The sequence below is a fragment of the Lissotriton helveticus genome, chromosome 1_1, assembly GCF_964261635.1.
Source record: "Lissotriton helveticus chromosome 1_1, aLisHel1.1, whole genome shotgun sequence".
Taxonomy (NCBI): domain Eukaryota; kingdom Metazoa; phylum Chordata; class Amphibia; order Caudata; family Salamandridae; genus Lissotriton; species Lissotriton helveticus.
In genome coordinates, this window is record NC_136057.1 from 1,128,103,795 (window position 1) to 1,128,122,208 (window position 18,414).

Consider the following 18,414-nt stretch of genomic DNA (forward strand, 5'->3'; position numbering starts at 1 on the left):
CAACACAGGGATACAGTATTACATTTAATAATGCTATCTCCTGCTAGGAAACAAGCTAGGAATTTCATCCTGGACACTTTGTAATATGTATTAAAACCCAAATTCACTTATGAAGTCCGAGTGTTAATACCTGTAACTGTAGAAAGTCACATTTTACCTGCTAAGGCCCCTTGAGGCTAGTTGGTATTAGTCACAATCTGATTTGATTTTGTTTGATTTCATTTTGAATATGTAGAGCGCAACACTTACCCAAAGGCATCCAGGTGCTATAAACGACTGTCCAGAGCTAAAACCTAACAGTAAATCCACCTGAAAAACGTTGTCTATAAAGCCAGGTTTACGTGTTTTCCTAAAAGGCAACAACTGTGAGGTAGCCTTCATGCTTTGTGGAAGAGAGTTCCAGAGTTTACTTGCAGCAATTGAGAAGGCTCTATCACCCCATTTCTTCTTTCGAGTGCTAGGCACAGCAAGCAGGTTTCAGTGTACCGAACACAGGTTTCTACTTGGAAAATGTCAGTGAAACATATCTTTAATCCTTGCATGACTGGGAGAAAAATGGCCTCATGCACTGTACAGAGTGCTTTCAACATAATGCGCTTTCTGATGGGGTGCCAATGTAGGTCTCCCAACCCCACAGCAGCCGAATGGCGTCTGGGAATGTCAAGAGTTATTCTAGCAAACACATTCTGTGCTACTTGGAGTTTGTGCTGAGTACTTATGTTGGAGTTCAAATAGAGGACATTTTAATAGTCCAATCTGGACATAACCAGGGTTAATGCAACCTGCTTTCGTGCAGGCTGAGGGATAAGAGGAAAACTTTTCCTGAGCATCTTTATGATCCAAAAGCAGGTTGTCACAGTGCAATTTTAGTGCTCCTACCATCATCTCCTAATGTTTGCTTTCTTCACCCTAAGTTGGCAGGGTATGCCCAGACGTGGGTCCCTTGCTCACTTTGCCACTGGATTCAAGCTAGCCTGGCTGATGAGGGGTGAAACCCCAAAACAGGTCCCGGGATGCTTGTTTCCAGTCCAGGGAAGACCTAGCTTGGCAATTCGAACTAGACTGTTCCTGTGAGGAACAGGGTGAAGACTAATTTGCATATGCCTGGGTCTGAACTGGGGGGCGAAGTGAGCTAAAGAAAGATGATGGATTCGACCCGATCTGTGACTGGGGGCGAGTGTCTGAAAAGTTTCTGTTCCTCTGGTAAGATGGCAATTTGGGCAGTGCCCAGAAACCTAATTATCTTCAAAGGGGCCTCCCCTGTCACAGGCAGATGTCAGATGACACCTAGACAGGCCCCTTCTTTGATGCAGCAGTGAGCCACGCTCCAATCACAGTGGAGATGGGGCTTCCCCAAGAACAGGTTTCAAGTGATCATATAAGAGGGAGTGTACTAATTTCCCCCACCACACCTCTGGTGGCTCTGCACAAGGGGATATGGGTTTCACTAACTTGGATTTATGCAGAGAGGCACTGTGGAATTATTTTGATGTAGAGCATGCAAGAAATGCTACAAACGTGTAGGATTACCCATGGGAACTTTTACCCTATTGGTTAGAGAGGATCTAGAGTTCACTACCACCCACAGGCTAGTGCCAGGCATTATTTTGGCAGTCACAGTACCCTCCTCTGAACACTCCTAGACCTGGGGAAGATCAGAAGATGACTAAACATGCAGCCTGAGACCTGAGAAGAGCCAAAATGACTGGACCTCATCTTCCTCTTGTACCCAGGACAAGGAATTGGACTCCAAGGAGCATAGGGTCGACCTCCTTGTTCAAGGGACAGGGACACAACATGCGTCAAGAGACTTTTCCTGCAACTTCACAACTGACTAGTTTCAACTGGTCCAGCTCTGGACCCTGATGATGGGCTCTGCTGAAGTGAGTCTTGATTCTCAAGTGCTGTTTCTGAGGTCATGGAACCCTGGGCTGTATTAAAGAGTACTTCTGTCAACAGTTTGAGAATCCTGGGGCTTCTGGGGGCCAAGCGGATTCTGCTAAAACTGAAAATTTAGGTTTCCCCTCTCTAAGTTTTTCTGCAGAAGCAAATCTGATTCATTGGGGCATCATAAAGAAGGTATTTGCTTGGTGAGCCCTCTTTGGCTACATCTTGCCACCTTGTCCCACTGGATGATTCGAGTTCCAAAACAGTGACAAAGTGTGAATGTAGAAATCTTCTGAAGGCGGATGCATCAAAAGTATCCAGCCAAAGAGGGGCCTTACTAGGGCATAATATTTGAATTTCTCCTGCCCTGAGCTTTCATGCCAAATGTCATCAGCTTCCTCAGACCTTGTCCGATGACTATCAGACTTCATGGATCCCTCATTGGCTAAAGCCTGCTTCCTTGCCCAACTGAAGATTTTGGACTTAAATTTCAGAGACTAAGTAAGAAGGTAAAATTTCAAACCATAATGGTCGGCCTCAAATCACGTCTAGGTCCCAATCTGCCGTAAGCAGTTGAGCGTGATGCTTCACACTTTTTGGAGATACATTTAATTAAAAATTACTTTCTTGGGTCCCTTTTTTTTTTTTTTTGTTGTTTTGGTCTTATTTTATGTATTAAACTTTACCCTATTTTTCTAAATTACTTTAAGATTTTTCTTTTGTTTTGCCTCCATTACTGTTTTGGCACTGAATAAAACGTTTACATGTTGCCATCAGCTCTGTGCCATAGTTATGGGAGGGGGGTAAGCTTGGGTTAATTTAGTGAATTTTGTGATTTACCCTATCAAGGATTATGGTTATTGCTTAAGGGGGCTAATCCCCTCCCTTAACCAATACCTCAGTTTCTTATGATGTACAATATTTTACACCACAAATTGTCAAACTAGTGTCTTGACACAATGTCACTACATACCTTCAGTATCAGGAACTGCCTTGTAAGTGAAGGAAAATTCCATTGTGCAAAGAGCACAGAGTGGCTGAAGCTGCTTTATGTGGACACCGAAAACAAAACCTAGAGATTAAGAAAATCAAAACTCTGGGAAAACAGCAGGGCACATGAAATTCAATAACCTGAGCAAATTGTGTTCAAACAAATTATTTGATTATACTTTGCTAAACTCACATATATTTAGTGGGCATCAGCACATTGATGTTTTTAGCAGAATTGCTATACATAAGGTCAACATAAAATAGGGATCTTGATTGAAACGTTTGTACCCATAAGCTGATTTGTGAGCTCTGATTAGTGAGCCAAACGAACAAGGCTGCATGTAATATGTAAAAGATGGACTTGTTATATTTTAATTGTGGTGTGTTTCTTTATGTATTTGTCCTGTACAATTACATGAGATAGCTCTAAAGGCTAATGTTTTAAAATCATTGAGTGGGTCACGTACAGATGTCAGGGAGCAAGGCAATGGGGGCTGGCAGACGAAAAGATTGGAATCTTGAGGCCGCACATAAGGGGGTAGGTGTGACCAATCATTTTTGGTGTGAGCAAGGCACATTTCTGGAAAGAGTGTAGCATATCAAAATAGTGAGGTAATGAGGGGAACTACCATGTATCTCCTTCAACACAATATTTAGCAGATTATTGAGGGTCCTGTTTGTAGCTCTGAGACACCTAGCATGGATGTGTGTCTAGGCAGGTTTAATAAGGTCATGGTTGCAGGACTAGCCACCTTGTCTAGTGTTGTAACACACACTAGCACACCGTTGCAATAGTCTAGTTTGGTGAGAATGAGGCAATTAACTAGTGCCTTAGAGGTATGAAATCGGAGGCATAGTTGTATGCTTCATATGTTCAAGATATGGCAACATGCTTCTGAGATGGTGGTGGTAAATGAATACGTCCGTACACATTGAAGCTTTGAACAGTACACCTATATACTTACCAGAGGTGGCAAAGGTTAAATTGTCATGAGCAAAGTGGATAGTGCTTGGATATATGATGGGAGTAGAGGAGGGGGGAAACAGAGGAAACTTCAAATTTTGGAAGACCAGAGGGCCATATAATACTGAATAGCAGTGGCATAGAGAATCTGTGATGCAGTAATGAGAGTGATGGGTGGGTCAAGACAAGATCATTTGTGTGTTGTTGACGTGGAGAAGTTATGAGAAATTAAAGGAGAAAGTGATGCCACCAAGTGCGGGGTGTAGAGAAAGAATAGAAGACGCCCTATAACTGATCCTTCGGGGAAACATACATAAAGAGGATTTGGTCGGTGTCTATTGGAGTCCCAGTCAACTGAGCACGAGCAGTCAGATAAGTAAAAGGGAAACCACTGAGGAGTTGTGTCCGTGATACCAAAGATTTGGAGGGAGAAGAGTAGTGTTGGGTGAGCTGCAGAGTCAAAAGCCCCTGATAGGGGGAGAGAAATTAGAAATTGAAAATTGGTCATTCTAGTGAGCAGAGGTTATTGTTGTTGATGTGGAAGGGCACTGAATCTGGTACACAAACCAGATTTGAAGGGGTTTAGAATATTATTGGATGAGAGATGTATGAAGAGTTAGTTGGAGACTAGGCACTTCTGTACCATTGAGGAGAAAGGGAGGAGTGATACTGCTCTATGCCTAAATGGGGAGGAAGTGTCAACAGTATTTTACCCAGTAGAAGTAAAAATACAACTAATTTGAGCACAGAATATGGATTCCATTTAGGAGAGATTGATTGAAAGTGATGTTAGGCAGAGCAGTACTTTGGAGGAAAGAGTTAATGGTTTGTTAAATTTGAGGGCTGAAAGGCATGGAACCAATATGGGTTAGCAGACTTCAGAATGATGATGAGTTCCAAAGGTGATGTAGCAGGGAAGTGTAAAAAAGTAGTGGAGTGATAGTGGTAGTTAGTGGTGGTATGAAGGAAGGGGGTGAAGGACTAGCATGTAGAATGGCAACTGGGTTTCTGATTGTGGTTTTCTTGGAGGCAAAGTATAACTAACTTTGTGGCTGAGATTGAAGTGTGTGGTGGAAGGAGGTGCTGTGGAGATTAAGGTGCTGATTATGTGTGAGAGACATTGGAAATGTGGACGTTGTGATCAGATGATTTTTTTAAAGAATGCAGCTATGTCATTGTCAAGAGTTAGAGTGCATTCCAGGCATGTTATATATATTAAGGGCCTCATTTACAAGCCCATTGCATCGCTGGTACGTCACTTTTTATGATGCACTGGCAGCATATAGGGCCTGCCCATATTTACAAGGCCATGTAAAGCCACACTACTTGTCTTTTCATGGCCATGTCAATAGGTTTCTTTTCATGCATTACTCCCCAGGAAATGGTTTTCCATGCGTGTTGTTGTGGGTGTTCCCATGCAACATCCATGGAAACTGATGCATTCCCAGATTTACAAAGTTTTGTAAAACTGGGAATGTGTCCGAATTCTAATCCTCCCTAGGGGAAGCGTAGGAGTGGCGCAACAAGGAACGAGGAGAAATACTTTAACTTCTTTTTTTCCCTCTTTCTATGTGTGCTGCATTTTCAGGAAAATGGCATCAATGATTGTTTTGTGCAGGAAGGGGCACCTTCTTGCACAAAAACAATCAATCTTGCAACACAGACACCCTTGCAAAATGATGTAAGGGTGCCTGCGCTGGCACATGGCAGCCAATTGTGCACCAGGGCAGTGGAAAGCACACGGATGTGTTGTAATGTTGTTAATACGACACATCTGTACCTGTAAAAGACACAGCTCAGCATAGCATAATGGATTGCGGAGCTGTGCTGCATCATTTGCTTGTAAATGAGGCCTTACATTTTGTGGGATCTTATGTTTTCATCCTCCTTTGCGACTTTATCTTAGTTTTTATTGTGCAGATGCCAAGTGTGATACAAGGCTAAAGATGTGAAGACTGTATGCAGGGGAGAGTGTGCATCAAAAGCCTTTTGAACTGTTATGTTGAAAGTCTCAAATTAGTGGTGTGCTGGATTGGTGTAAAATCACTGTGAATCTGGTGAAAGAAGGCAGATTGATAGTTTTGGACATGTTTTCATTTTGAAATAGAAGAGGTAATGAACGGCTTTTTGAGAGGAGGGATATTCACCACAATGCCTAATAGGTAAGAAAGTGACTCTTTTTGCATGATGACACCCAATTTTTGTGTCAACCTGCTGCTGATTTTTTAACTTTGCCCACTGGAGTCTTGCTGTCCATTCCTCAGTGCATGTGCTCTGACCCCCAAAACATGGTAAAACTGGCTAATAGAAAGCTAGATGTCACCTGTGAACTTCAATACTTATTGTTATTGTGCCATTCACTTGGCTTTCAAGAAAAATAAGATTTCAGCCCTATGTGTGTTGCCTGACTCCTACAGCTTTTAAACTTTTAACCAGACATGTAAAATAACCTTTTGATAGGAGTGTAACCCTACTTTTACATATTAAGTCACTCCCAAATAACATTACATTTGTATTTGTAAAGCGCACATTTACCCACAGGTATCTTGGCACTGAATAAAAGATGAGATGTTTATCGTTACTCAACTCAATGATACTCATTTTATTGACCTTCCTGCTGGCTACCCACCTCCAGCGGGAGCCGGTATTGATTTGAGACCCAGGAAGCTGCTAACATGCAGCTCCCAGAATCCCAAAGCAATGTGTCTGTTTCCCTGCTCGCTTCAGAGCGGGCAGGTAAACAGACCCTTGCTCTGCTTTCAGCAGGCGAGGGCATTTTGTGCTCTCACTTGCTGAAACCAGAACACGTGTTAGCTATGGCTTGGAGGGAGCGGTGCTCCCGCCAAGGCAAAGCAAACTGCAATGTCCTGGGGGTGGGCACTTCAGGAAATTGCTGGAGCAGTCCTGGGCGGTAGTGTACCCCAGGGCCACATAGATCTCCAGGAAGATAGACGCGCCCCTCCATTGTTCAAATTTGCTTCGGGAGGTGGTGGCCCAGGGGTCTGCAACAGACCCCCTTCATTATTATATTTGTGCCCCGGGAAGGTGGTGGTCCACAGGGCAGCAGGGGATGCCCTACAACCTCCACTGCATTACTTAAAAAACACAGTGTGCCCCAGGGAGGTGCGGGGGTCTGCGTGGTCCCCCTCTTTACTGTTATATGTAGCTATGGGGAGGTGACGATCCTCGGGGCTGCAGGGAGTCCTCGCACCACCGCATCATTATTATATTAATAATTTTCCCTGGGGAGGTGGCGGTCCCCAGGGCCCAGGGTTGCCGCTAGTCCAGGAGATGGTGGTCCCTTGGATTTTAGGTATTATAGGAGGGGGCCCCGTGCCCCCCCCCCCTTCTACATAGTTAAACAGGCCTACAGTACCTGACTCATCCAGGGGCCTATATTAAACAAAGTGCAGGAGACCGCGTTTTTTTTCCGGCAGGAGTCACAGATCTAGTGCGACTCCTGCCAAATTATTTTTTTTATGCTTTTCTGGCACTAGTGGATCCCTGTGGGACCCCCCGAGAGATCAGGTAGTTTCTACCCTGCCTCCATTTTTTTTATTAAATGTTTTTTCTTGTGACACGGTTCAACTGAGTCACAAGATGGCTGCCAACACTTCCTGGTTTGAAGTGTTGGCAGCCAATCAGATCTCAACGCCCGAGATCAGGAGGGGTTGTGGATCCACCATGGCCTCAGTTGTATACAACATTTAACAAAAAGGTCACTTTACGGACCAAAAGCTACCTTTCTGCCAGATTTACTGTAATTCTATTCAAGAGTTTAGGCTGTAGCCCCCTTTTTCTCTGCCCACGCTTGACATATCACCAGGAAATTTTGAAACCAGCAGCTGATGCAAATTAGTTTTGAAACTTTCGCAAAGATCGCGAAAGTTATTGGTAAATGCAAAAAAACACTCGTCCAATGGAAACTATCTCCCAACTATAACTACCTACTGGCGACTGCCAGTAGGTAATATATGTACATACTACTGTCCAAAGGAAATCAAATCTTTCATATAGCATTGGTTTTTGTTTTTAAAAAAATGGTTGTTAGGCCTTTCAGGGGATAGGCTCGTCAGGAAAACATTCATATGTGCATGCTGTATGCTGATAACACACAAAGTTGTATCAAACAAATTATGGATTTCAAAATCTTTGATGAACAATAGCTATGACTAGCTTCTATTTGAAAGCCATTTTGTTCTAGCTTACTACAGTTTAATCATGATAACACTGTTTATTTTTTATGACTTCAAGGATAGATATATTTGTGACATTAGCACTTCTTCTTTGGCTAAGTTCTTCCAGTCACTCCCATAATGAAGATTCTGTTCTGACAAATTGAACCCTAATTCAAAACAATAGTGGATAACTATTTATTTTGCTGGGAAACTGTGACACTTTACCTCTTTCTTACCTCATAAACATTATGCCCCAGTCGTCAGTACTATTATTATTAATCTTTGTCTGCACTACTCTAAAATGTTATGTTGAGTTGCCTGACCGTCTCAAATACAGAGCAGAGTACAAGTGCACACACAGGAGCGTAGCTTGGGCAGTAGGACTGGGGGGTGTGAGCTTCAGATTTCCCAACAATCACGCTACCATGGTAAAATACATTATTTGAGAAGCAGCGCATGCGGGGGCTTAAGGGATATCAGTGTGGATTGTTAGGATTACTTAAAAGACAATATGTTGTAAAATAACCAACAGTTTTAAGAACTTCAAAAACAGAGAGTAGAGAGTGTGTGTGCGTATGTGTTTTAGTCTTTGTATGCATGTAAAAATCCTAGTTGAAATCCAAAATTCCACCTCACCATAACTGACTGGAAGCTACTGTAACCAACTATTTACTAGTGAATACATTTATTAGGGGGTGTAATACCCCGACCCCCTCACCCCCGAAGCTATGCCCTTGTGCACAGAATGTTGCCCTCTAGCTTTCTTGAAAAGGCAGTGGCCCATATTTAGGGTTTGGCAGGTGGTATACTCAATTGCAAACACAATGGCTGCCCCATTCGTTATATTACACGTGCATTATAGTCTATGGTACTTGTAATTTGGTGGATGGGATATCAACACTTTAAACAAGCATTTACAATGCAACGGTTTCGCCCGATTTGTAGTCTCATGACATAATGACCATGATGACGTTATGGTGCCAGTTTGTTTAGAAATAGGCGGCTGCATTAACAAAACACTGCTTGCCTATGCCCTGCCCTGATAATCTGTCATTAAGGTGCAATATTAAATCAAAACATGCATCTATCGCCAACGATCTCGCTGATAGTGACTGCCATAAAGAAAGAACAAAGAGCATGTTATCGACCGCTCAACAACAAAACCCCTCAGGCACTGGATTGCTTGAAACACACTCGCCAACATTCAGAAATGTAATCGCGGAGGTCTGGCAGGAGCATCAACTAAATCAATGGACAGTACATGATGTCTCAATTTTGCAACAGTCCTTCCTAAGTAAAACAAACTATTGTTAGGTCCCTTGCCAATCGATCCAACTTGCTTTTCCCCCCTTTCCCAATGCTAGATCAGGCTTCTAGGTGCAGCACTTCCAATTTAACTATAAATGAATGAATTAGTCTGCTCTGGGTTTCTGGCCAGAGTACCCACCCTCTACTGTTTCATTTGCACGTGATGATTTCCTCAAGTCTCAGAGACAAGGTAGGACCATTGACAACCCCGAGACTAGAAACTTTCCTTTTGAAGGATGCGTCTGTGCCAGTTCAGGCTGGTATCACTTGGCGATAACAAGCCTTTTTCAAGAGATTATTATATACACCCTGTGATACTATTTCATAGTGAAAAACGCAAGGACAAGGGGGAGACGATCAGAAGCTAAAAAGAAAGTCAAGCACAAGTAAAACAAACTATCAACGGAGGGAGAGGCAGGATTAATTATGTTAGGGTTGGAAGGATAACACCTCATTCTGCACTTGTACAAAAACCATCAAAGGTAAAAACACACAAAGCAAGAACAAGCAGAAGAAAGACAATCCAGCATCAACAGTCCGGAAAATATTACAGAGGTACGCCAGCAAGGGCAAGGGCAGACATAACATCCATGTCATGTCTTGTAAACGCACTCATGCATCTTTGAGCACAATACTTACCTTGCCTAAGCAGTACAGGAGAGCCAGACGCCGGAAACGCTGCTGTCAAGTGCACACTACTCTATTCCATCCGTGAGTGTGCGAGCACGTCAGCCATCACTTGGAAGCTCGACTGCTCTTTCCTTTCCCCAGCCAAACAGGAAATTGCCTCTTGGGGGTGTGAGCGGACTGTGCCAATTGGGGGTGGGGGCGGCGAGGGGGTTAGGTTGTGCAGGCAGCTGCCTAGGCGCAGGGCACAGTGGCAATAATAGAAATATTAAAATATAAAAAGTTCTATTGCAAAGCGTCCTGCCCAGCTTAATGAGTGCGTGTCATACCGGATGAAGGGGTGAGGTCACATCTGCCTAAGTTACTGGGTGCAGGTGTGAACATCTATGAGCGCTGACAGGGCCAGGCTCACACATGTGCTGGTTGTATGCAGGGGTCACGGATACATCACTGTTGCAAGCCGGTCAGTAATACGTTAAGCGCCTGGGGAATATTTTGCCAGAAATGCATCGCATTGGGTTGAGTAGTGAAAAACAAATTTCGCATGAGGTACAATTTGCATTCAGGGAAAGCTGGTAAAACGTGTGGATGAGACGTGCACTGCCAGGGGTGGGGCTGCTGAACAAGTCCGCTCCTGATCCACACACACACACAAAAGTCATACTAGAAAAAAAGGCACAGGAGTTGGTGTTGCCCAAACTTAAACAAGTTGCTAAAAATAGCACCATAAAAGAAGAAAACGTCGGCGGCTTAATGTTACAAGAAACAGGCCTGGCCTTGAGAGATAATGTGCAAAAGCGATTCACTACACAGAAAAAAACACCGCCCACCAGAGAACTTTCTTCTATTAATATCAAACCGACCAAAAGTAAATACATTCGGATACATACTCATGCAGAACATTTTATCAAATAAGCTGCTTCAGTTCCAAGCAGAACTAAAAGATTCACAAAATATAACCCAGTTCAGCAAGAGTTGTAACAAAACTATTTATAATGCAAGCCATTAACCGAATTTTCTGTATTCTTTTAAGAAACAAATTACCCAAATAAAAGAAAAAATAAAATTTCCTGATACTTCTTTTTTTTCCTGTCTGTTGGATTTTTAAACTAACGGGGTTTCCTATAAACACTAAAACATGGCTTGCTTATACGGACAGCGGGAGGGGGGCGGGCGGGAATGGCGCATGGACAGCGGGGGGAGGGAGGCGAGACATGAACCAGCAAGATAAGAAAACAAGCACCTACGGGGAGGGGGGGTGGGTACGGACAGCGGGAGGGGGGCGGGCGGGAACGGCGCATGGACAGCGGGGGGAGGGAGGCGAGACATGAACCAGCAAGATAAGAAAACAAGCACCTACGGGGAGGGGGGGTGGGTACGGACAGCGGAAGGGGGGCGGGCAGGAACGGCGCATGGACAGCGGGGGGAGGGAGGCGAGACATGAACCAGCAAGATAAGAAAACAAGCACCTACGGGGAGGGGGGGTGGGTACGGACAGCGGGAGGGGGGCGGGCGGGAACGGCGCATGGACAGCGGGAGGGGGCGGGGGGGGGAACGGCGCATGGACAGCGGGAGGGGGGGGGCGGGAAAGGAACGCACTCACCTGGACTTCTTCCGGCGGCCGTGGTCGGCATAATGACGGACACAAACACCCCAAAAAAAAAACGAAACTCCGCCCACCGCCCGATGACTACACAGAGAGAACGCCCAGGGAAAAAATCTCGGGAACGCCCCCGAATCTGGTCCGGCCTTGACGGACAGATCTCTGTTCCAATGGCTAGCCTCCATTTATGGAGCTAGCCAATGGAACAGAGGGCGTATTCCAAGAGTCCCTTACTGAAGACTAGTGATTTCTCCTGGAGGCGGAGCTAACGCTCCGTGCTCCAGGCGAAACCTAAAAAGGCCCATAATGTTATTCAAATGTTGCCTATTACACTTTAAGTGCTCTCATCAATTGGTCACAGCATACATGCAAATTCTTATTATCTTGAAAGCTGATGAGCTAGCTAAAACATTTTCAGCAGGCTGGTGGTTTCTGTTTATTGTGGAGAAGGAGAAGCCATGCAGATTAAACAATTCCATTGAACTACATTGAACGTTTGAACTTCACCCACAATTCTTAAAAACGTCTTAACAAACTATTTTCATAAAGCACTGGAATCCCAGACAAAAAGGAGCATCATCATTAAACCGACCTGAATCTTTTTTTTAAAGTAATAAAAAACAGTTACTTCTTGTTGTTGCCCAATGTGAAAAAAGACGAATGACCCTTTAGTCTTTCACCTGATGTAAGGGAAACATTTCTTTGCCCAATGCTATAGGTTTGTCGTTTTCTGTACCCAGTGCAATAATCTAATACTTAACATGTCCTAAATGTAGCAATCATTTGCCTACTTAAAACTGCTTAAAATATTCTATGAAATATGTTTTAAAATGTACATCCAGAAGTGTTCAAATTATGCCCGTACAATGAATATGATTTGAAATATAGCAAGCAATTGCCAACATTTATTGGAAGGGCATTTTTTAAACTAGCATTTTAACGAAGACTGCCATGGAGGAATACCTTGCTGTATCATGTTATTGAATCTGCGATACTATACATATTGTTGCCTAAATTATATCTTTGTTTTATTAGGCAAACAGGAAGAAAAAATCTGCCAGAAAACGTTGGTTAGAACAACCATAAGGAAACACGATTGCATTAGTCAAACTCCGGTAAGAGGTTCAAATTAAACTATTATGTGATTCACAGTAATGAAGTAAGAGAGGCCACCCCCGCGTCTAGGGGAGGGGGGCCTTTAGTGGCATTTCGTGCGAGAAGCGGCAAAAAGAGAGGCTGAGCCAGTGCACAAGGTAGTGGGAGGGGCAGCCAACAGGAAATACGAGGAGGTAGGGTAGGCTTGTAGTGCGTCACCTAGGTGCGCAGGCTGCCCCCACCCCCAGGGAAAAGGATAAGAGCCCTGAACACGAGGGAGAAGCCCTCTTTGTCCTCTCGCCTCATTATGTGATTCTTAGTAATGAAGTATAGGAGTACACAAACATAATATTGGAACTAGCCTGGCCCAGAGGGTAGCTAGCAGCTGCCATCTTGCACACGCCATCTTCTTTGTTGTCATGTCATTAGGATGTACACGTCCTATTTATTGTTTGCTTAGTTTGTGTTATCCTGCAGAGGTAATGAAAGTATGACATGCCACTCGGTAGAAGCCCATAAAAGGAAATGTGTTTGCCTTTCAAGATACCCAAAGTGCAGTTACAGCTGGCTACCTTCAACCATAATGTAAGGTTTACATTAACAGTCCATTAGTTATGTGGACTTCCCAGTGGGGCATGGGTTTTGTGCCTGGTGGCTGTCTCCGTACCATGCCAAGAACTTTGAAATGGAGTGCACATGCCACTAGGCATGAAATGTGCGTTTCCCCTCTATGTACTTGCACTGAAATCAGGTGTACCTCGATCACGATCCAGCCAATAAAGGCCCTGTCCTCTCCTCTCCTTGCTGCCTACCACCCTCTATAGTAAGAGATCCCTCACTGGCTGGTGGGAATGTCCATGCCTGCCGTGTAGTCACCGAAGAAACAGATGCACTGAAAATAGAGGTAAATACCTAGCCATTATTACCAAGTGTTTTGGCATTCTTTTTTACTTGATGGAAATAAACTACCAAAGCTGGAGTTTGCTGCAGAAAAACAAAATTGCAGTGGTCCTGACTTCCTTTGTTTCAGGCCCTTAGCTTTCCCTGCCAGATCTGCTGTGCCTCGCCAGCTGGACCCGGGTAGAGAGCATAAGTGATGGGCGCCACACCCCAAATAGGTGGAGGTAACCACGACTGGGGTGGCCGGGTGATGGAATTCCAATGGCGAGGAAACCTAAGCCAGGGGATCCACGAGTTTGGAGGGCGGGGCACCGGCAATTTATGGCAGTACGACATGCCACCCAACTCAAAATGAGGCCATTAAGTAATATCTAAACATGCATCATTCACAGGAGTAACGGCAACACACCTAGAGGGATCTGAGAATGGTAGGGGTTTACCAAGAGTAGCATCACACTGGACATGCTTCTTGTTATTGCAGTCAATTTATAGACAAATTAATGATTTACAATCCTGAAAGAAAAACTACAAAACTGTTGATGAAAGTCACAAAAGGGAAATATTAGAGAAACATTCTTAGAAAGTTACGAAGTAATTGATCGGTGTGAAATTTGGATTAGCTAACTTTTAATGTGTAATTGAAGCCAACCAATGAATCTGTTATAATGTTTTCAGTCTGTTTCGATCAATACGTTCTGTGGACAATTGTCTTCAACCCCAAATGTGTAGCTTGAAATGGTTTTTAGCTTGAAATGGTTTTTAGTTTCAGGTTAGAGATTTGAATGAATACTTAGTTGATTTATTGGTAACGTTGGGCAACATTGGGAAATATATAAAATAATAGCTGGCCCTTAGGAAAAAACATCTTGAACTGCAAGTTAAACCTTAAAGTGTGAATTGTGACTATCGTTTTTATCTTTCTTTGTGATACAGATCAATGTGGCCTCCTGTGATGGAAAATGTCCTTCAGCAACAATTTTCAACGTCAATATCGATAGCCATTTAAGATTCTGCAAATGTTGCCGTGAGGTCGGAGTGCAGAATCTAACCGTGCCACTATACTGCTCAGGAAATGGCACCGAAGTGATGTATGTCCTGCAAGAGCCAGTGGACTGCTCCTGTCAGTGGAATTAAACATTTGCTGCAACTCTTGTGTTTTGTACGTGGGATTCTCCTACAAGAACATTGTATGGATCACATAAAGTCGACCTGAGGGATATGGGACGTGATTTCGCACCAGGAATTATCACCCACTGGAGAAGCAGATAGGTGGAAACTTCTGTTGGATTGGTGCAGGGACCACTTTTTTTGTAACTTCATGTCCTTAAAGAAGAACCAGCGCTCCAGTGTGACGTCACAATCTTTATAAATCGAGAAGACATTTTTGGAGAGTAAAAGGACTCCATTTCGGGCTTCAGTGGACCATTAATACCTCAGTTCTAAAGGGACTGAGTGAATTCTCTTCTATGTGTGCATACTTGTGAGTGTACCCACACTTTTTGAGTGGACATAGGAGCAATATCTTTAGGCCCTGGCCCCACAAATGGGTTGACTCATAATATGTAAACTTCAGACTCATGCAGTATAACTTCTTCTGCGGACAACAATGTATTAATGCCACAATTCCAACCTTGAGGACAGACACACCATTAGTTTCAACATTTTCCTTGCGTACCACATATGTTCTATCAAGAGAAGTTCACCGTAATTCCATCAATGCAACAACTTTCATTGGACGGTAATAGGAACCACCACCTGCATTTCGCCACTGTTTAGTGTTAGTTTGGGCATGGGCTCTGTGTAAATGGTTTACACCTAGAATGTATTTGAACATTATAGTGGCGGATGCCCTTTATGAAGAGATCAACCGAAGCAATATTTTCCTTATCAAAAACTCTTAAATGAATGTAAATTCAAAGTGATTGGATTGGGGTAATTACCATATGATAAATTATGATCATTTTAAAATGTTTGGAAACTGTCGAAACAACTTTACCTTCAAAATACATGTTGTTCTATTGTGCGGACGAAAACTACGAACAAGCTCAATACCCATGGCTTTAATCAAAGTTGTTATTACCATTTGCTGTTTATTCTCATTTTTCTGGACTATAGGCATAGAAAAATAATTATATAATAACGATGCCGATTTGTGGGGTCTATTCACAAAGATTCCCAAAAGTGTGAGTTAATTAATCAATGGCAACATCATTACAATATACGTCCTGTCACAATATCGACCCCTTAATTTCTACCACGTGTCCACCTGAAAAATGTGTACTACAATAATCTCAAAATTCAATGAAAATCCACATATCAGAATGTAGTCCTGTTAACAATTTCTGGATCCCTCCAAAATACACTTCGACCTGACTATTTTACCTTCGTTTCAGTAGATGTGGATTGGAGTCAATATAAGGTTTAATATCACAGAACTAATGGGGCAAACATTTTGGGACATAATCTGTATCGTAAAAATGCAAAGGCATTTTTCTGTTGCCTCGTATCCTGATTGAGAAATAGAATCTGTAGACAGTGGATGAGCTGAGCAGAGAAGCTGACCTGTATTTCTGTATGGCTCTCCATGCATACAAAGGTAGCAGTGCCCTGTTATTGCTTGACTGCAGTGAGTCACATGTGCTTGTTGGTGTTGGCCTGGTAAGGTCCTCAGGCTGCTGCTCATGTGTGCAAGCCACTGAGAGAAGGCTTTTTTTTTTAGCTACGTTCCTTAAAGGGCGCGTACCTATCAATGCCTACATTTTCGTTTCTGTACTAAGTTAGGGTTGGAATACAAATCAGACCTCCACCACTCGTATAACTGTAAACAGTGGAGAGCTGTGCCTGCCAGGTGCATAGTCCAGAGCATTGCTCATTGAGGGAGTGATGTACTGGAATATGCGCTTGCCATGCCCCGAGTGCAACAACTGCCTGGAGCAAAACTGTGTAAAATAACTTGCACAGATTAATCGTATTCTGTGCAAAGGCCTATTGCGCACACGCCAAATTCCCTTGGTGAGTTCACGAGAGTGCCAGATGGGACGCTAGTACACATTACGAAAATAGTTTGGAACTCGGCTATAAATCTATATTAATGATGTTTAATATTTTTTTTTGTGGTTGGAATCTGCTACATCTGTACCTATGCTACAGCCAAGCATTTTCACTAAGTCACCATAAAACGCAAGGAATTATATAAGATTCATATAAACCTAGATCATTTTTAGCAGGGCGCGCTGTTGCTACCAGGGTTGAGCAACAACCTTGCAGATGGCAAAGTGTAAAGTGAAAAGACGATCTTTTATTTCAATAGGAGATTGCCCCTGTTTTAGGAAAAGCTTCTGGAATTCCTATTACTTTTGTCAAATTCGTCCAAGGAAAATCCCTAAATTACTCTAGGGTAGAACATAAAGAGTACTTTACACCAGGGCACACATAAGCAATTGTGCGCTTCATTTGTATACGGGCCTGAATGCCAAAGTGGGCCCCCCTTTATTGCATTGCTTGGCCGCGCCTTCATACACCAGACCCAATGTTCACGTCCATGCAATCACTTCTTTATTTATGTGCTTGCATAATTGCAGACAGATTGTATTAGGTGCACAGTATCAGTAAGACGGCGAGTGACCTACAATATTGTTTTTTTTAACTTTGAGGGTCGTGCACATTTTGTGTGCAAGTTACACTACTTTCTGTCAAATACACCCACCAAACAGCTTTGGGAATGTGCCCCTATCGCTTTAATTCAGTGTTGGGGCAGATACACGACAGTCTATGTGGTAATGTGCTTATTCTTCCCACCAGGCTCAGTATATTTTACTGCGCACTGATATTAAATACATTTTAGTGAATTGACCAAACACACTGCTCGGGGTAACGTGTGACAACGAGCTTCATTCTGTGGAACATACAGTCAGAAATCGAAGGCAGATAGGTGGCACAATATTAAATCATAAATTATATTTTTTAGTATCAGGCTGTTTTGTGAGTCAGGGAAGATGTGGATGCGTGCTTGAGTATTGACTAATCATCCTTTATTCTGCTCCTCATATGTGTGGTTTCAAGGAATATGCATCTAGGAAATAATAAAGTTCATTTCTAGACATAGGTGTAACAGTATGTACAACAGGACATCTATTGAAATCTTTCGAATGGGTTCTTATTCTTATTAATGATCTCTCCTTTCATTCATCTTTCTGACTATTCCCATTTAGAATCCAAAGCTCATATACAAGCAAGAAAACACAAATAAGGAACATTTAGCTCCATGGGGCTAAAGTCCTAACTGAATTATTTGTTTTCTTGGAATTGGCATACTATATATTTTATATGCGAGCATTCCATACCGTTTTTGCCATGTTTAGCACTGCATTGTTTTTGTAATTCAGGAAAACAAATCAATAAACAGAATATTTAAAAAATCGCTTGTCATGTATAAATGCTTTTTCAACATCTACTGTTAATCTTAGCAGAGTCTCGCCTGCCTGCTCCAAACGAATGCATGTAACCATATCGACTTCCAAAATATAAGTCTACAAATATATCGTTACCATTAGGTTCACACCCAAAATATCGTCATGAAATCTACGCTGATAATATTTTGGGAGCCAATGTTAGGATCACCACATTTATGAAGATCGATATTGTGGTGCAAGTTAACTACGGCTTTGCGGTTTTACGAACAACTGTAATGTCAGGGAGATATTACAATTTCTTTGACTGATGCGTGAAGGCCATCTAACACGTGCAAAGCCTACGGTGCACAAACTTGCAGGTCCCACAAGTGAATAGAACACATGAGCAATGCACCAAAGTGAAATTCCGAGTCAAACAGGGATTTTAAATTTTGGGGTTTCCACATTGTG

The 18,414-nt window shown here is 42.9% G+C and overlaps 1 protein-coding gene across 1 annotated transcript in view; it reads left to right on the forward strand.

Annotated features, from left to right (window-relative positions):
• Positions 1-17,949, forward strand: part of OTOGL (otogelin like) — a 1,067,300-nt gene extending 1,049,351 nt beyond the window's left edge. Inside the window, exons 56-57 of the mRNA XM_078649280.1 lie at positions 12,593-12,672; positions 14,486-17,949. Of these exons, the coding sequence (XP_078505406.1) occupies positions 12,593-12,672; positions 14,486-14,686 (281 nt within the window). The 3' untranslated portion in view covers positions 14,687-17,949. The remainder of the gene's footprint in view (positions 1-12,592; positions 12,673-14,485) is intronic.
• Positions 17,950-18,414: the final 465 nt, after the last annotated feature.